General features: G+C 35.6%; 1 protein-coding gene across 1 annotated transcript; it reads left to right on the forward strand.

The window, feature by feature from the left end:
* The first annotated feature begins 8023 nt into the window (after positions 1-8023).
* Positions 8024-11914, forward strand: LOC135642922 (alpha-humulene synthase-like). The gene is made up of 7 exons (XM_065159403.1): positions 8024-8152; positions 8311-8569; positions 9474-9846; positions 10029-10247; positions 10368-10503; positions 10693-10941; positions 11411-11914. Exons 1-7 carry the CDS (start codon positions 8024-8026, stop codon positions 11702-11704), a joined length of 1659 nt encoding a protein of 552 aa, XP_065015475.1. The 3' UTR covers positions 11705-11914.
* The last annotated feature ends 1602 nt before the right edge of the window (positions 11915-13516 follow it).

Below are 13516 nucleotides of genomic sequence, written 5' to 3' on the forward strand. Positions count from 1 at the left end.
ACTTAAGGAAATAATATCCGAGAAATTGATTGTACTACAATTAAAGCACATGATACTGTAATAGTGAAAGGATTAGCAATTCTTTTGAAGCCCTAAATATGCTTCAGCTAACATGATCAATTGTGTAAACGGCTATACATACGCATCTGATTCCTAGATAGCAATTCTTGAAGCCCTACATTTTACAGAGCAGGAGGGCTTAAGCAAGATTTGGATATGCTCTGAGTCTGCTGTCTTGACTGATGCTACCCTTCGTACGAGCGCAACTTAACACTTCTGGTCACAATCATCTTTTTTTGTTTTTGGGAAGGCTGATGCGACAGCCCTGTCGAGCAGCTGTAACTCTCTTTCTTCAAGTGCCACTTCATTCTCTTTTTCCCAAAAAAAAAAACAAAACTGTAGCTGTAGCTCACATATAAGTCCAAATGTACATCTCATTTGAGGCTGCAGTTACAGGTGACTCCCCGTATTGAAGTCATCCACCACAGAGAAGAGATAAGCACATCTACGTGTTCGCCGAAGTGCGTCAAACACGAAAACAGACTCACAAAGTATTTATTTGAATACTTGTATTTATTTGATGGAAACACGTATTTATTTGAATTTGAGTCAAGTAAAATCCAACATGTTTTGAGTATAATTTTTCTATATTAAGTAAAATACAAATCTGATCTTCAAGTTGAATTCCAACATGTTTTCTTTTATTTAAATATGTTAAATATAATTTAAGCAGATAAGATGAATACATATCGATTTTTAACTTATTTAAGTTTAAGATTTAAGTCAGGAAAATAATCCTTAAATATTTAAAAGTAAGATTGTATATCCCGATCCCACATTGGTGAGAGCTTTTGAGTACGTCCTTTTTTAATTTAAAATTAGCTAATTATTATTTAAATATTTAAATTGGATTCGAGTATATACTTTTAATTAAAATCCAATTGATCTCATTGCTAAATCACAATTGAATTATATAGCGTGATAGATTTATTTCTTCATTATTAATGGGCTAGTAGGAGGAACATAACCTCATACCGGTCCCCTTTCACGTAACCATCATAGTTTCATTGAGATTGATGGAGCTAACAAAGAACCTTATATGTTAGTCATGGACCACCATGAGGAATACGACCTCAGACTCTCTGTGACGAGGCCATGTGTGGATGCAATCGTTTTTTTAGTCATAGGAAATTGACAGACGATCGATGAATGACAAAGAGGAGCATAACCTCCACAAAGTGGATAGTTGTGGCTAAGAGTTGTTTTTCTACTACAACTACCGAATGTTTTTTCTTATAAATTCCAACACGAGGCAATAGGCTCTCGCCACCTCCCGGGTTTAGTTTCCACGTAAAAAATGGAGACTATGGGATTGCAGTCACTTGGTCCAGGTGATGAGGTTGTGGTTCGCAAGTCTGCAGCCTTTCATCCGAGCGTGTGTGGAGACTACTTTATCATGTTATACCACTTGACGATATCAGATTAGCTGATAACAAAACATTCGATGAATAGTATATACGCAGCAGATTTAGATGATCTAACAATACGTACATCCAGATTTAGATAATCTCCAAAACGTTCAATGAATGATATGTACACAGTAGATTAGCTGATAACGATTAATAGTATGACCATGAAATCAAATCCCGTTTGCTAATGGTGAAAGAAAATAAACCCTATTGAATCTACATTGCTTAGGTCATACATCCTTGGGTTTCGTAATGATGGCATAAATATATCATTATAGATTCGAATAATTCATAGATTTAAGTTTATCCCATGTCGGCCTCGCCAAGCATGTGAGAGCATCGACATGTGGGCAATCAACTTCCAAATCCTTTCATCTAAAAATCTCATGTGAACTTTTTTTTTTTTGTATGTTAACATATTTATATCAAAGAGACGATCCCTCGTGCACCTTCTATGAAATTAGTAATTGCTGCTTTAGTACTATGCCGTGGCCACACACATCCACATGTGGGAAAAATATTTGAGAATTCTATTCCTGAAACTTGATTACTCCGAACAACAAAATCTATAGATTCCTTGATTATATCTTAATCTTAACAACAAATCAAAATGAAACTATTGAACTTAATATCTACTTTGATAGGATTTGGAATTCCTCGCTCAATATTATGCTCAAAATTGGTCTCAAACACCTTCTCTAGCATGAACCCTTTTGTGTTTTAATTTGTCGTTATGTTATGTCATGTTATTTTTTAATTAATTATTTTATATATCCTTGCATATGGCGCAATGTGATTGTAATTAAATATTACAAATATCTATCTCAGGCGACAAAATCCAGACATTGAACATGGCAGTAGGTGTTGCGACAACATCTTTGTGAGGGGGAAGCCATCTTGAGTAGGTGTTGCCGCAGCATCTTTGTGAGAGGGAAGCCATCTAGAGAAGTTACTGATGGGGATATAAACAAGAATAACTTTTATATATGAATAAATACTAGAAGACCATAATACGCAGCGGAATTAAATGAAACCACAATCAAATAGAACACCAAGATATATGTGGAAAACTCCTTCAATGTGAAGGGTAAAAACTACGGGGCAAACTAAAGATAATCCACTATGAGAATAATGAATATACAAATCTCAATCTCTTGCCCTAAACCCTAGCAACAATCATAAGAGAATAATTGGGATACAAGGATCACGTCATTACTTACAATATCTAAAACCTTCCTAAGTAATCACAGCAAGAGTCTACTATAGATTTGATCTAACCTGAGATGAGAACACTGCTAGATGATTGAGAACAGCCTCTCTGCGTTATCCTTGTCTTCTTCCCTTTCTTTCTCTTCCTTTTCTGCCTTGTTTTTGTTTCTTTTCTTTGGAATCCTGTGGCTGTTCTTTTCTCCCATGTTGCTGCCCTATTTGTGCCTTTTTTTGCCTCCAAAAAATAGCCACCACGCCCCTCTAATGTTAATTAGAGTTAGGTTAAGAGGGGGTGTGGGCTGTGGGCTGCCCAAGCCCACTATGGGCTGAATCTGTGGGTTGCCAGCCCAACAACCTCCCCCTTCAGCCCATAAGAATTCTTTCATCCATAACATTTCTTTGCATACCTCTGTAGCAGCATTATATTCTGCTTCTATGGTAGAGAGAGCAATACACCTTTGCAACCTAGATTGCCATGACACAGCTCCCCCTGTAAAAGTAAGTACATAACCTGAAGTAGACTTTCTTGTATCTATATCTCTTGTCATATCTGCATCTGTGTATCCTATCAACACATGTGGTCCACCTCCAAAGCTTAAACAAACCTTAGAGCTCCCTTTGAGATATCTAAAAATTCACTTCATTACTGCCCAGTGCTCTTTGCTTGGATTTGCAAGAAATCTGCTAGTAACACCAACTGCATATGTGATATCTGGCCTCGTACATACCATTACATATATTAAACTTCCAACTACTGAAGTATAAGGAATCTTTTGCATTTTCTCCTTCTCCTCATCAGTTGACGGACTCTGTTCTGAGCCCAACTTGAAGTGACATGCAAGAGGAGAACCGACTGGTTTTGCATTGCTCATACTGAATCTTTCCAATATCTTCTCGATGTATTTCTCCTGTGACAACCAAATTTTCTTATTTTTCCTGTCACGGGAAATCTGCATACCTAGTATTTGCTTTGCTGGCCCCATGTCCTTCATTGCAAAAGACTCACTCAGTTCCTTCTTCAACCTATCAATTTTAGACGTATCTTTTCCAAGAATAAGCATGTCATCAACATAAAGTAAGAGAATAATAAAATCCTCACCAAACCATTTGATGTACACACAATGATTTGAAGCCGTTCTTTTGTATCCATTTTCTATCATAAATGAATCAAACTTTCTATACCACTGTCTTGGAGCTTGCTTTAGCCCATACAAGCTCTTCTTCAATTTGCAGACAAAGTTCTCTTTACCTTTAACTTTGAAGCCTTCTATTTGCTCCATATAAATTTCCTCCTCCAAATCCCCATGAAGGAAAGCTGTCTTCACATCTAACTGCTCAACCTCCAAGTCCTGGCTAGCAACAATACCTAGAGCAACACGAATAGAAGACATTTTAACAACAGGAGAAAAATCTCTTCAAAGTCAATACCTTTCTTTTGACCAAAGCTTTTCACAACCAATCTAGCTTTGTACTTTGGTTAAGAATAATATTCTTGAGCCTTCAACCTGAAAACTCACTTGTTCTTCAAGGCCTTCATTCCATTTGGTAGTAGCACCAAATCATAAGTGTGGTTCTTCTGAAGAGCATCCATCTCTTCCTGCATAGCAACTAACCACTTCTCTTTCTGCTTACTTTCAACTGCTTCCTGGTAACTCTCTGGTTCACCTGCATCAGTAAGCATCACATACTCATCTGTAGAGTATCTTCTGGAAGGTTGACGTTGTCTAGAAGATCTTCTCAACTGAGGTTCTGTTGGAACTTGCTCTCCTACTTCTTCTTGCTCAACATGTCCTGCATGTAGATCAACGTTAGGCTCTACACAATCTTCCTGCACATCTCCCCCATCACCCTGATATACTGAAGGAATAACTGGGTCACAATCTGCTAATCCTTCTGTAGAAGTCTTGGCCGGTGTCTTCTTCTTCAAATCTTCAAAGGTTTGATCCTCAAAGAAGACTATATCTCTGCTTCTGAACACCTTCTGCTTTTCTAGATCTCAAAGCATATAACCAAAATGATCATGTGAGTAGTTAAGAAAAATACATTATTTAGTCTTACCATCCAACTTGGACCTCTCATTGTCTGGAATATGTGCAAATGCACGACAACCAAACACTCTTAAATGCTTGTAGGAAACATCTTTCTCTAACCATACATGCTCTGTAATTTCACCATCTAGGGCTGTACATGGTGATAAGTTGATCACATCAACTGCAGTACTCAAAGTCTCATCCAAAAACCTTTTGGGTAGCTTGGCCTATAAAAGCATACATCTGATCTTTTCCATGATAGTACGGTTCATCCTCTCTGCAATTGCATTATGCTCAGGTGTACCAGGAACTGTCATCTCATGTTGGATCCCATGTGACCTGCAATAGTCATTAAACAATCTTGTATACTCACCACCATTATTTGATCTTATGCATTTCAATTTCCTTTCTGTCTTATTTCAACCCTAGCATGAAACTCTTTGAAGATATTAATTACCTGATCTTTAGTCTTCAAAGCATAGGCCCAAACTTTTCTGGAAAAATCATTTATAAAAGTGACAAAATAAAGTGCATCACTTATACCAAGAACATCAACAGATCCACCATGACCTTTTGTCCTTAAAGGACCACATACATCTGTATAAACACGGTCTAAGGCATGCATTTTTCTAGACAAAGCAGGACTAGCAAATGAAACTCTATGTTGTTGACCTACTAAACAATCAAGACAAGGATTCAGATGTATATATCTAAGATCTGGTAATACCTCTCTCTTGGAAAGAGCTTACAGCCCCTTCTTGCTCATGTGTCCCAGTCGCCTATGCCACAACTCCATGCTGAAGTCTTTTTCTATAGCATTTAACTGCTCACAATAAGCTTTAGCCTGCAACCTGTACAAAGTATGACATTTCTTTCCATTAGCTATAACAAGAGAACCCTTATTGAGCTTCCATTGCCCATTGTGAAATTTGCTTTCATAGTGTTCATCATCTAGCCTTCCAACTAAAATTAGATTCAGCCTCAAGTCAACCACATGCCTCACGTCCTTAAGCACCAACTTGCAACCAAGGTTGGTCTTTAAATGGATATCACCCATGCCTATGATGTCTGCTGTGCCATAGTTACCCATCTTGATAATACCAAAATTTCCAGACCTGTATGTAGTAAAAAACTCCCTCTGTGGTGTAGTATGATAAGAAGCACCTGTGTCAATCACCCACTCAAGATCCTGACACATACAAGAAAAAATATCATCAGAATGAGACAAAATCAAATAATCACCACCCTGCATTGTAGTTGTGATATTATCTTTTGACTTTATAGACTCAACTTATTTTCCCTTTTTTTTGCTTTTCTGAGGTTGCTTACATTGGTTCTTGTAATGTCCTTTCTCACCACAATTATAGGAAACAATATCTTTTCTTGATCTTGACTTGCTTCTACCCATGCGTGAATTGCTTCTAGACTTTGACCTTCCTCTGTTATCTGAGATAAGTGCCTGTGAATCATTCTGAGATGTTGTCGAACTCTTTCTTCTCAACTCCTCATTCAACAAACTGCTTGTTACTTGACTCATAGTGACAACACCATCTGGCGCAGAATTACTGAGGGAAACCACTAATGTCTCCCAACTTTCTTGTAATGAACTGAGAAGTAACAATGCTTGCAACTCATCATCAAGAGACATTTTCATAGAGGATAACTGGTTAGTAATACTTTGCATTTCATTCAAATGTTCAACAATAGAAGCACCCTCTCTATATTTTAGGTTCACAAGTTTTCTAATCAAAAAAGCTTTGTTGCCAGTTGTTTTTCTTTCATAGAGACTTTCCAACTTTTTCTAAAAAGAATATGTAGAAATTTCAGTAGAAACATGGTGAAAGACACTATCATTAAGCCACTGTCTAATAAACCCAATTGTTTTTCGATCTAACCTCTTCCACTCATTATCTGTCATTGTTGTGGGTTTTGCACTATCCCCCTGCAAAGGTTCATTCAAATCTTTGCAATACAAGAGATCTTCCATTCTTGGTTTCCATATCATCCAATTGTTTCCATTCAAACTAATCATGCGATAAACATTATTGGCCTCCATGTTCAAATACAAAAATTAAATCACCAAAACCCCTTGTTCTGATGCCAGTTGATGGGGATATAAACAGGAATAACCTTTGTATATGAACAAATACTAGAAGACCATAATACGCAGCGGAATTAAATAGAACCACAATCAAATAGAACACCAAGATATACTTGGAAAACCCCTTCAATGTGAAGGGTAAAAACCACGGGGCAAACTAGAGATAATCTACTATGAGAATAATGAATATACAAATCTCAATCTCTTGCCCTAAACCCTAGCAACAATCACACGAGAATAACTGGGATATAAGGATCACGTCACTGCCTATAATATCTAAAACCTCCCTAAGTAATCACAGCAAGAGTCTACTATAGATTTGATCTAACCTGAGATGAGAACACTACTAGATGATTGAGAACAACCTCTCTGCGTTGTCCTTATCTTCTTTCCTTTCTTTCTCTTCCTTTTCACGCTTGTTTTTTTTCCTTTTATTTGGAATCTCATGGCTGTTCTTTTCTCCCACGTTGCTGCCCTATTTATGTCTTTTTCTGCCTCTAAAAAATAGCCACCACACCCCTTTAATGTTAATTAGAGTTAGGTTAAGAGAGAGTGTGGGCTGTGGGTTACCCAAGCTCACTATGGGCTGAATCTGTGGGCTGCCAACCCAACGGTCACGAGGCATGAAGAGAAACTTACTTGGTGATTGATGCGAATAAAATGAGAATTATTTCTTTGAACTAATCAAATTGGAGGTTTGATGATTGAATAAAGATGAAGCATCCCAAAATGAACCAACGCATATGAGTGGATCACTCCTACAAGAATATGTAGATAGATTTTGAAAGAGATTTAACCCTTTAAATTTAAATTAAAAGAGAGTTCATTTGATACATACATGGAAAAAATGTTGAAAGTTAAACTATAGTTTATATAATATTATTATTGTTTGAGAGTGAGTAGACTGATATGATGAGTTTGACACTGTTTAGAGTTTATAATAAAACTTAAGTTAATATACGATTATATACATGATTTATAGTTTCTATTACGAGAGTGGGAGCAAAACTAATCATAGGACGTCAATTAAAGATGATGGATAAGCTAAAACATAAGCCAATAAAAAAGGAGCGTACAGTCCCTGATGGCCCATTCGTTATCTTCTTCTCATAAAACGTGTTACTTGCGGAACCAAAACAGATTCGAGACTCTATAAATTGCTACACAAGGTTGCTGGCTCTCGCCATCCTCTCATCACTTGCATCCTGATCAGAATGGAGAACCTGATTTCGCAGCCAAACGTTCCAGGTGATGAAGTGGTGATTCGCAAGTCTGGAAGCTACCATCCCACCGTTTGGGGTGATTACTTTATCTTACAGGCCCAGTCCTCCACCAGTACACAGGCATGTATATACACATATATCTCACAAATGTTCTAAGTTTTAGGCAAGAAACTCTCCGAGAACGAATGGTGTTAATGTTTCATTAACATGAAAAATGTGCGCTTGCTACTTTGTTTTGGTTTTGTGGGTTGAACAATTAATTGCTATGGAGGATGCAGGAGTGTGATGCAAGGATGCAAGAGAGAGCTGCAGAACTGATGGAGCAGGTAAGAAGCATGTTCAAGGACACTACCGACATCTTGCAAACTATGGACTTGGTCGATTCTATCCAGCTTCTTGGATTGAGTTATCACTTCGAGAAAGAAATAAGTGAAGCATTAAACCGAGTCCATGAAGCCGATTTTAACGATCATGGTCTCTACGATACTGCTCTCCGGTTTCGCCTGCTGAGACAAGAAGGGTATCATGTGACCCCTGGTAATATGCTCTTACGTTTCCTTGGAGTAGATGTATTTGTATGTTTTATCTATAATTATGTTTGCAAAAGTAATTTAATTTGTAATTTAGAAATGATGGACGATTTTTGTTTTAAGAAGACAACTTAATCAGCCCATCAAAAAAGAAGTCACTGAACAATCAATCCGATGACTTCTAACAATATTAGCTGGTCATTTTGCTACGAAATTTCTTCTCTGTACATGGGTGACCTCACACTTCCCAAAACGTTTTGATCTCCTATAACAACTATATTAAAAGATGTACTTTGTTCTATATATATATATACATATATATACATATATATATACATATATGTATATATATATATATATGTATATATACATATGTATATATATGTATATATATATGTACATATATATATACATATATGTATATATATACATATATATATGTATATATATATGTATATATATACATATATACATATATATATATACATACATATATACATATATATATGTATATATATATGTATATACATGTATATATGTATGTACATATATACATGTATATATATACATATATACATATATATATATATACATATATACATGTATATACATATATATATACATACATATATACATATATATATATATATATATATATATATATACATACATACATATATATATATATATATACATATATATATATATATATATATATGTATATATATATATATACATACATACATATATATGTATATATATATATATACATACATATATATACATAAAAATCACACACAAAAGTCATTGTATTGATTATCACGTAATCACTTAAAACGGTAAATTAATTTTGATAATATGGCTTTATGTGTTTTCCCCTCAGAACAAAAAAATCTTATGTATTTCTGTAGATGTTTTTAACAAGTTCAAAGATGAGGGAGGGAGTTTCATGTCTACCTTGGGGAGTGACGTGAAAGGACTGTTAAGCTTGTACAACGCAGCCTATCTTGGGACTCATGGGGAGATCATTCTTGATGAAGCCATCTCTTTTACGAGGAATAGCCTAGTGTCTGCATTAGCTGATCTTAAACCACCATTTACAACGCAAGTGTCTCTTGACCTCGAGACACCTCTCTGTAGGAGAATTAGAAGGCTCTTGGCAAGAGATTACATATCTATATACCAAGAGGACGCCACACGAGATGATGCCATCCTGGAGCTTGCAAAGTTGGACTTCAATTTGCTGCAATCTCTTCATCGCGAGGAACTTAAGAACATCACCATGTAAGCTCTTCCTCACTTTTGAATTCCCTGGAGCTATATTTCTTCTGGATTTTTATAAAGAAAGAACAATACAATCATGTTGCTAATGTAAACAAGTGAAGGCTAATTGCTGAGCTTAGTTCCTCCTCCCATCAAACATTAATTGATATGTAATGCCATTTTGATTTGTGAACGACTTGAAGGTGGTGGAATGATTTAGTCTCCTCAAAAAATCTCAGTTTTGCTCGAGATAGATTGGTGGAATGTTATTTCTGGATCCTGGGAATATACTTTGAACCCTATTATTCTCGTGCACGAGTGATAACGACCAAGGTGATTGCCCATATTTCAATTTTGGACGACATATATGATGTCTATAGCACATTGGAGGAGAGCCAACGACTAACTGAGGCAATTCAAAGGTTCGCAAATCTTATATCGATGGACAGATTACCTTTTACTATCATTGTGTATAGCAAAATAACAACATGTATGTTTATGTTCTAATTTTCTAAAGATGGTGAAACTAAATATATATGCAGGTGGGATGCGAAGGTTGTTCATCAATTACCAGAGTACATGAAAGATTATTATCTAAAGCTAATGCACACCTTTAAAGAGTTTGAAGATTTATTGGCTTCCAATGAGAAATATCGCATAACCTATCTAAAGGAAGCGGTGAGTGATGAGATTATAAGGTTCATCTTATTTTCACTTTTATTAATTTGCATTACATAAGTAATAAATGAATACACTAATGGCCAATGCAAACAATAAGCGTTTGAGATGCGACAGTATTAAACTTAGATTGTATGCTACTCATGCATTACAAACATCAAGGAATGGTTTTGTTTTACTTGGGTACAGATGAAAGATTTATCTGAAGCTTATTTTGAGGAATCCAAATGGAGAGATCAACATTACGTGCCAACATTGGAAGAACATCTACATGTTTCCCTCATAAGTTCAGCATATCCTATGCTCGAATGTGCTTCTTTTGTTGGAATGGGAGAAATAGCAACTAAGGAGGCATTTGAGTGGATTACTAGTTTCCCAAAGATTGTCCAAGCTTCTGCAATAATTGGTCGTATCATGAATGACATTACTTCACATGAGGTATAGTCATAAGATAATCTGCTGTGTTTTATATCATATAAACATTTTTCATAGTAAATTTTGCACTGATATCTCTCATAGTAGAAATATGATAACATAAAAAAAAAAAAAAAAACATACATTCTCCAATTAGATGAGATGGACCATAATTGAGGTTTAATAGGTAATCTCCAAAGGTTGTCTTCAATATTGCTTGTATTTATCACCTCAAAAGCATTTCTTGTGTCACTCAATTGCATTATCAAAGTTTCGCTGAACTTACAGGATTTTACATTAAATCTAGTACAAACAAAAATATTCCCATTCGTAAGCTTCCACATCTGTAGATTCCCAAATTCCCTTCATCTACACCTTATTATTGATAATAGTCTATCAATTTGTTTTAATATAATGAACATGTAAATCCTGAAAGGATCCCTTAGAATTCAGTTTGTAGATCATTAGTCCTCTTTTTTCATGAAATTTGCAGTTGGAACAAACTAGGGAACATGTTGCCTCCACAGTCCAATGCTACATGAAAGAGTACGGAACAGATGTGCATGTGGCATGTAAGAAACTCCAAGGTCTAGTTGACGATGCATGGAAGGAGATAAATGAAGAGTGCCTCAATCCGACTGCATTCTCCATTGCTTTACTTGAAAGGATTTTTAATTATTCACGAATAACAGAAAATACTTATAAGTACATTGATGGATATACCAACTCCTCTACGAAGACGAAGGAATATATCTCTTTGTTACTGGTACATCCTATTCCACTTTGATTGTATGACGATTGCTTGCTTCTTCTATGAATCCTTTATTCTGAAATATATGTAAATCTTTGTAAATGAACGTGTATTGTACTATGCTTTCTTCTTCTATTAATCCTTTATTGTGAAATATATTTAAGCCTTTGTAAATGAACGTGTATTGTACTAGCCCTGGGAAGCTCAAGCCAGTATTATCTATGGAAAACAGAAATCTTTGTTTAACAGTAGTTCAAAGCAATTTGCAAGTTGCTGGTTTGTGTTACAAAGTTATATTAGCTATTTGCAATTTTCACTCTTTTCAGTCTTGCCAACTTGAGAAAGGCTCTTGAAGCTGCTATGCTAAATAGAGTGTCAGGATGGTGAGGTTGGGTTTTGTAGATGCCTACATCAGATATCAAGATACTTCTTAGTTAAGTTTGGGATAATTGCAATTCGGAAACATATATATTCAAGCTACATTTTGGATAAGTTAGGACGACTGATTTTTTTTCTCCAAAAAAAAAATTATATTAGCTAAACCATAAAATTACAAAAGGAGTTGTGCATATCAGAGCACAAAAAATTGACCAATTGAGAGGGCCACACTTCTGTCTAAAAAAATATACTAACCTTCGGTAATATTGATAATTTTCACAACCTATGCCAACTGTCCCCATTCATCATAGAATCATCCTTCTGACAATACAAATATTAATAAGCAGAATTACACAAAATGAAACCTTAATCATCAAGATTCGAAAGCCAAAACAACTTTAGATAGAATACTCCCAAAGAGGGATGATCGATTTGTTAGTTAAGTTCAAAATTGAATAAGATGAAATTAAGGGTACTAGAATTTTTTTAATTGCTTTTTTGTGGCTCATTAGGATATTCTTTATACACACTATTAGATTTACATAAATCCACATCCCTTTTGATGATGCAATTCACAAGAATCCTCATCCAGAAAATATTATGTTTGTAGTGTATCATAGAAACAATACACATATAATCAAATTAACTATAAATCGTTTGAACATCCACTGATGCAGCCATCAAAACCTCCCGAATTGCCTCAGCTTCACAACATATGATATCACGATCCGCAAGGTACCTACATCCAACCAAAATTCGGTCTTGAGTATCACTTCTAATATGGGTCACGAGTATCACTCTAATCCCCTCAATGTAGCTTGTTGGAAATGCTATCACGATTCATCTTCACTCATCCTTCAAAAGATTTAACCCAACAAATAGGATATGGACATATTTCATGCACCATGCTATCAGAAGATTTGGCCTTGTCATTAGAGAGAACAAATTCTACTATCTTATGAAAAATCTTGTAAACAGAACAAGCAATGGGGTTGAAAACAAGATCATTCGTAGCCCTCCATATTCACCAAAGACCAATATCATTTATAACCCACAAGGGTTGGCCATCAGAATTGGGACACTGCGCCCCCTCATTAAAAATTGAATATCTAGTTAAGATTTAAAGAGTTGCCATAATTTAATAGGAAAGACGCACAGAAAGAAGGGATTAATGGTTTCTGCTTTAGATTGACAAAAGGGACAAGTAGTAGCATTACTGCACGCTCTTAGTTGAGATGATCAATGAGAGGTGGCGGTGCAAAAATTTCCAACAAAAATATTTAACCTGAGGCAACACGGGAAGCTTCCACAAACAATACAACTAGTCCACGTTAGGATCAACCATTCCAACTGAGAAGCAAGAAAATGATAGGCAGACTTAGCAGAACTAACCCTCTTATTATCTAGCTTCTAAAACTAAAAATGATCATGTGATATATGGATTAACAATGAGATTAGAACCACCAAAGT

The sequence above is a fragment of the Musa acuminata genome, chromosome BXJ3-7 (genome assembly GCF_036884655.1).
Source record: "Musa acuminata AAA Group cultivar baxijiao chromosome BXJ3-7, Cavendish_Baxijiao_AAA, whole genome shotgun sequence".
NCBI classification, from domain to species: Eukaryota; Viridiplantae; Streptophyta; class Magnoliopsida; order Zingiberales; family Musaceae; genus Musa; species Musa acuminata.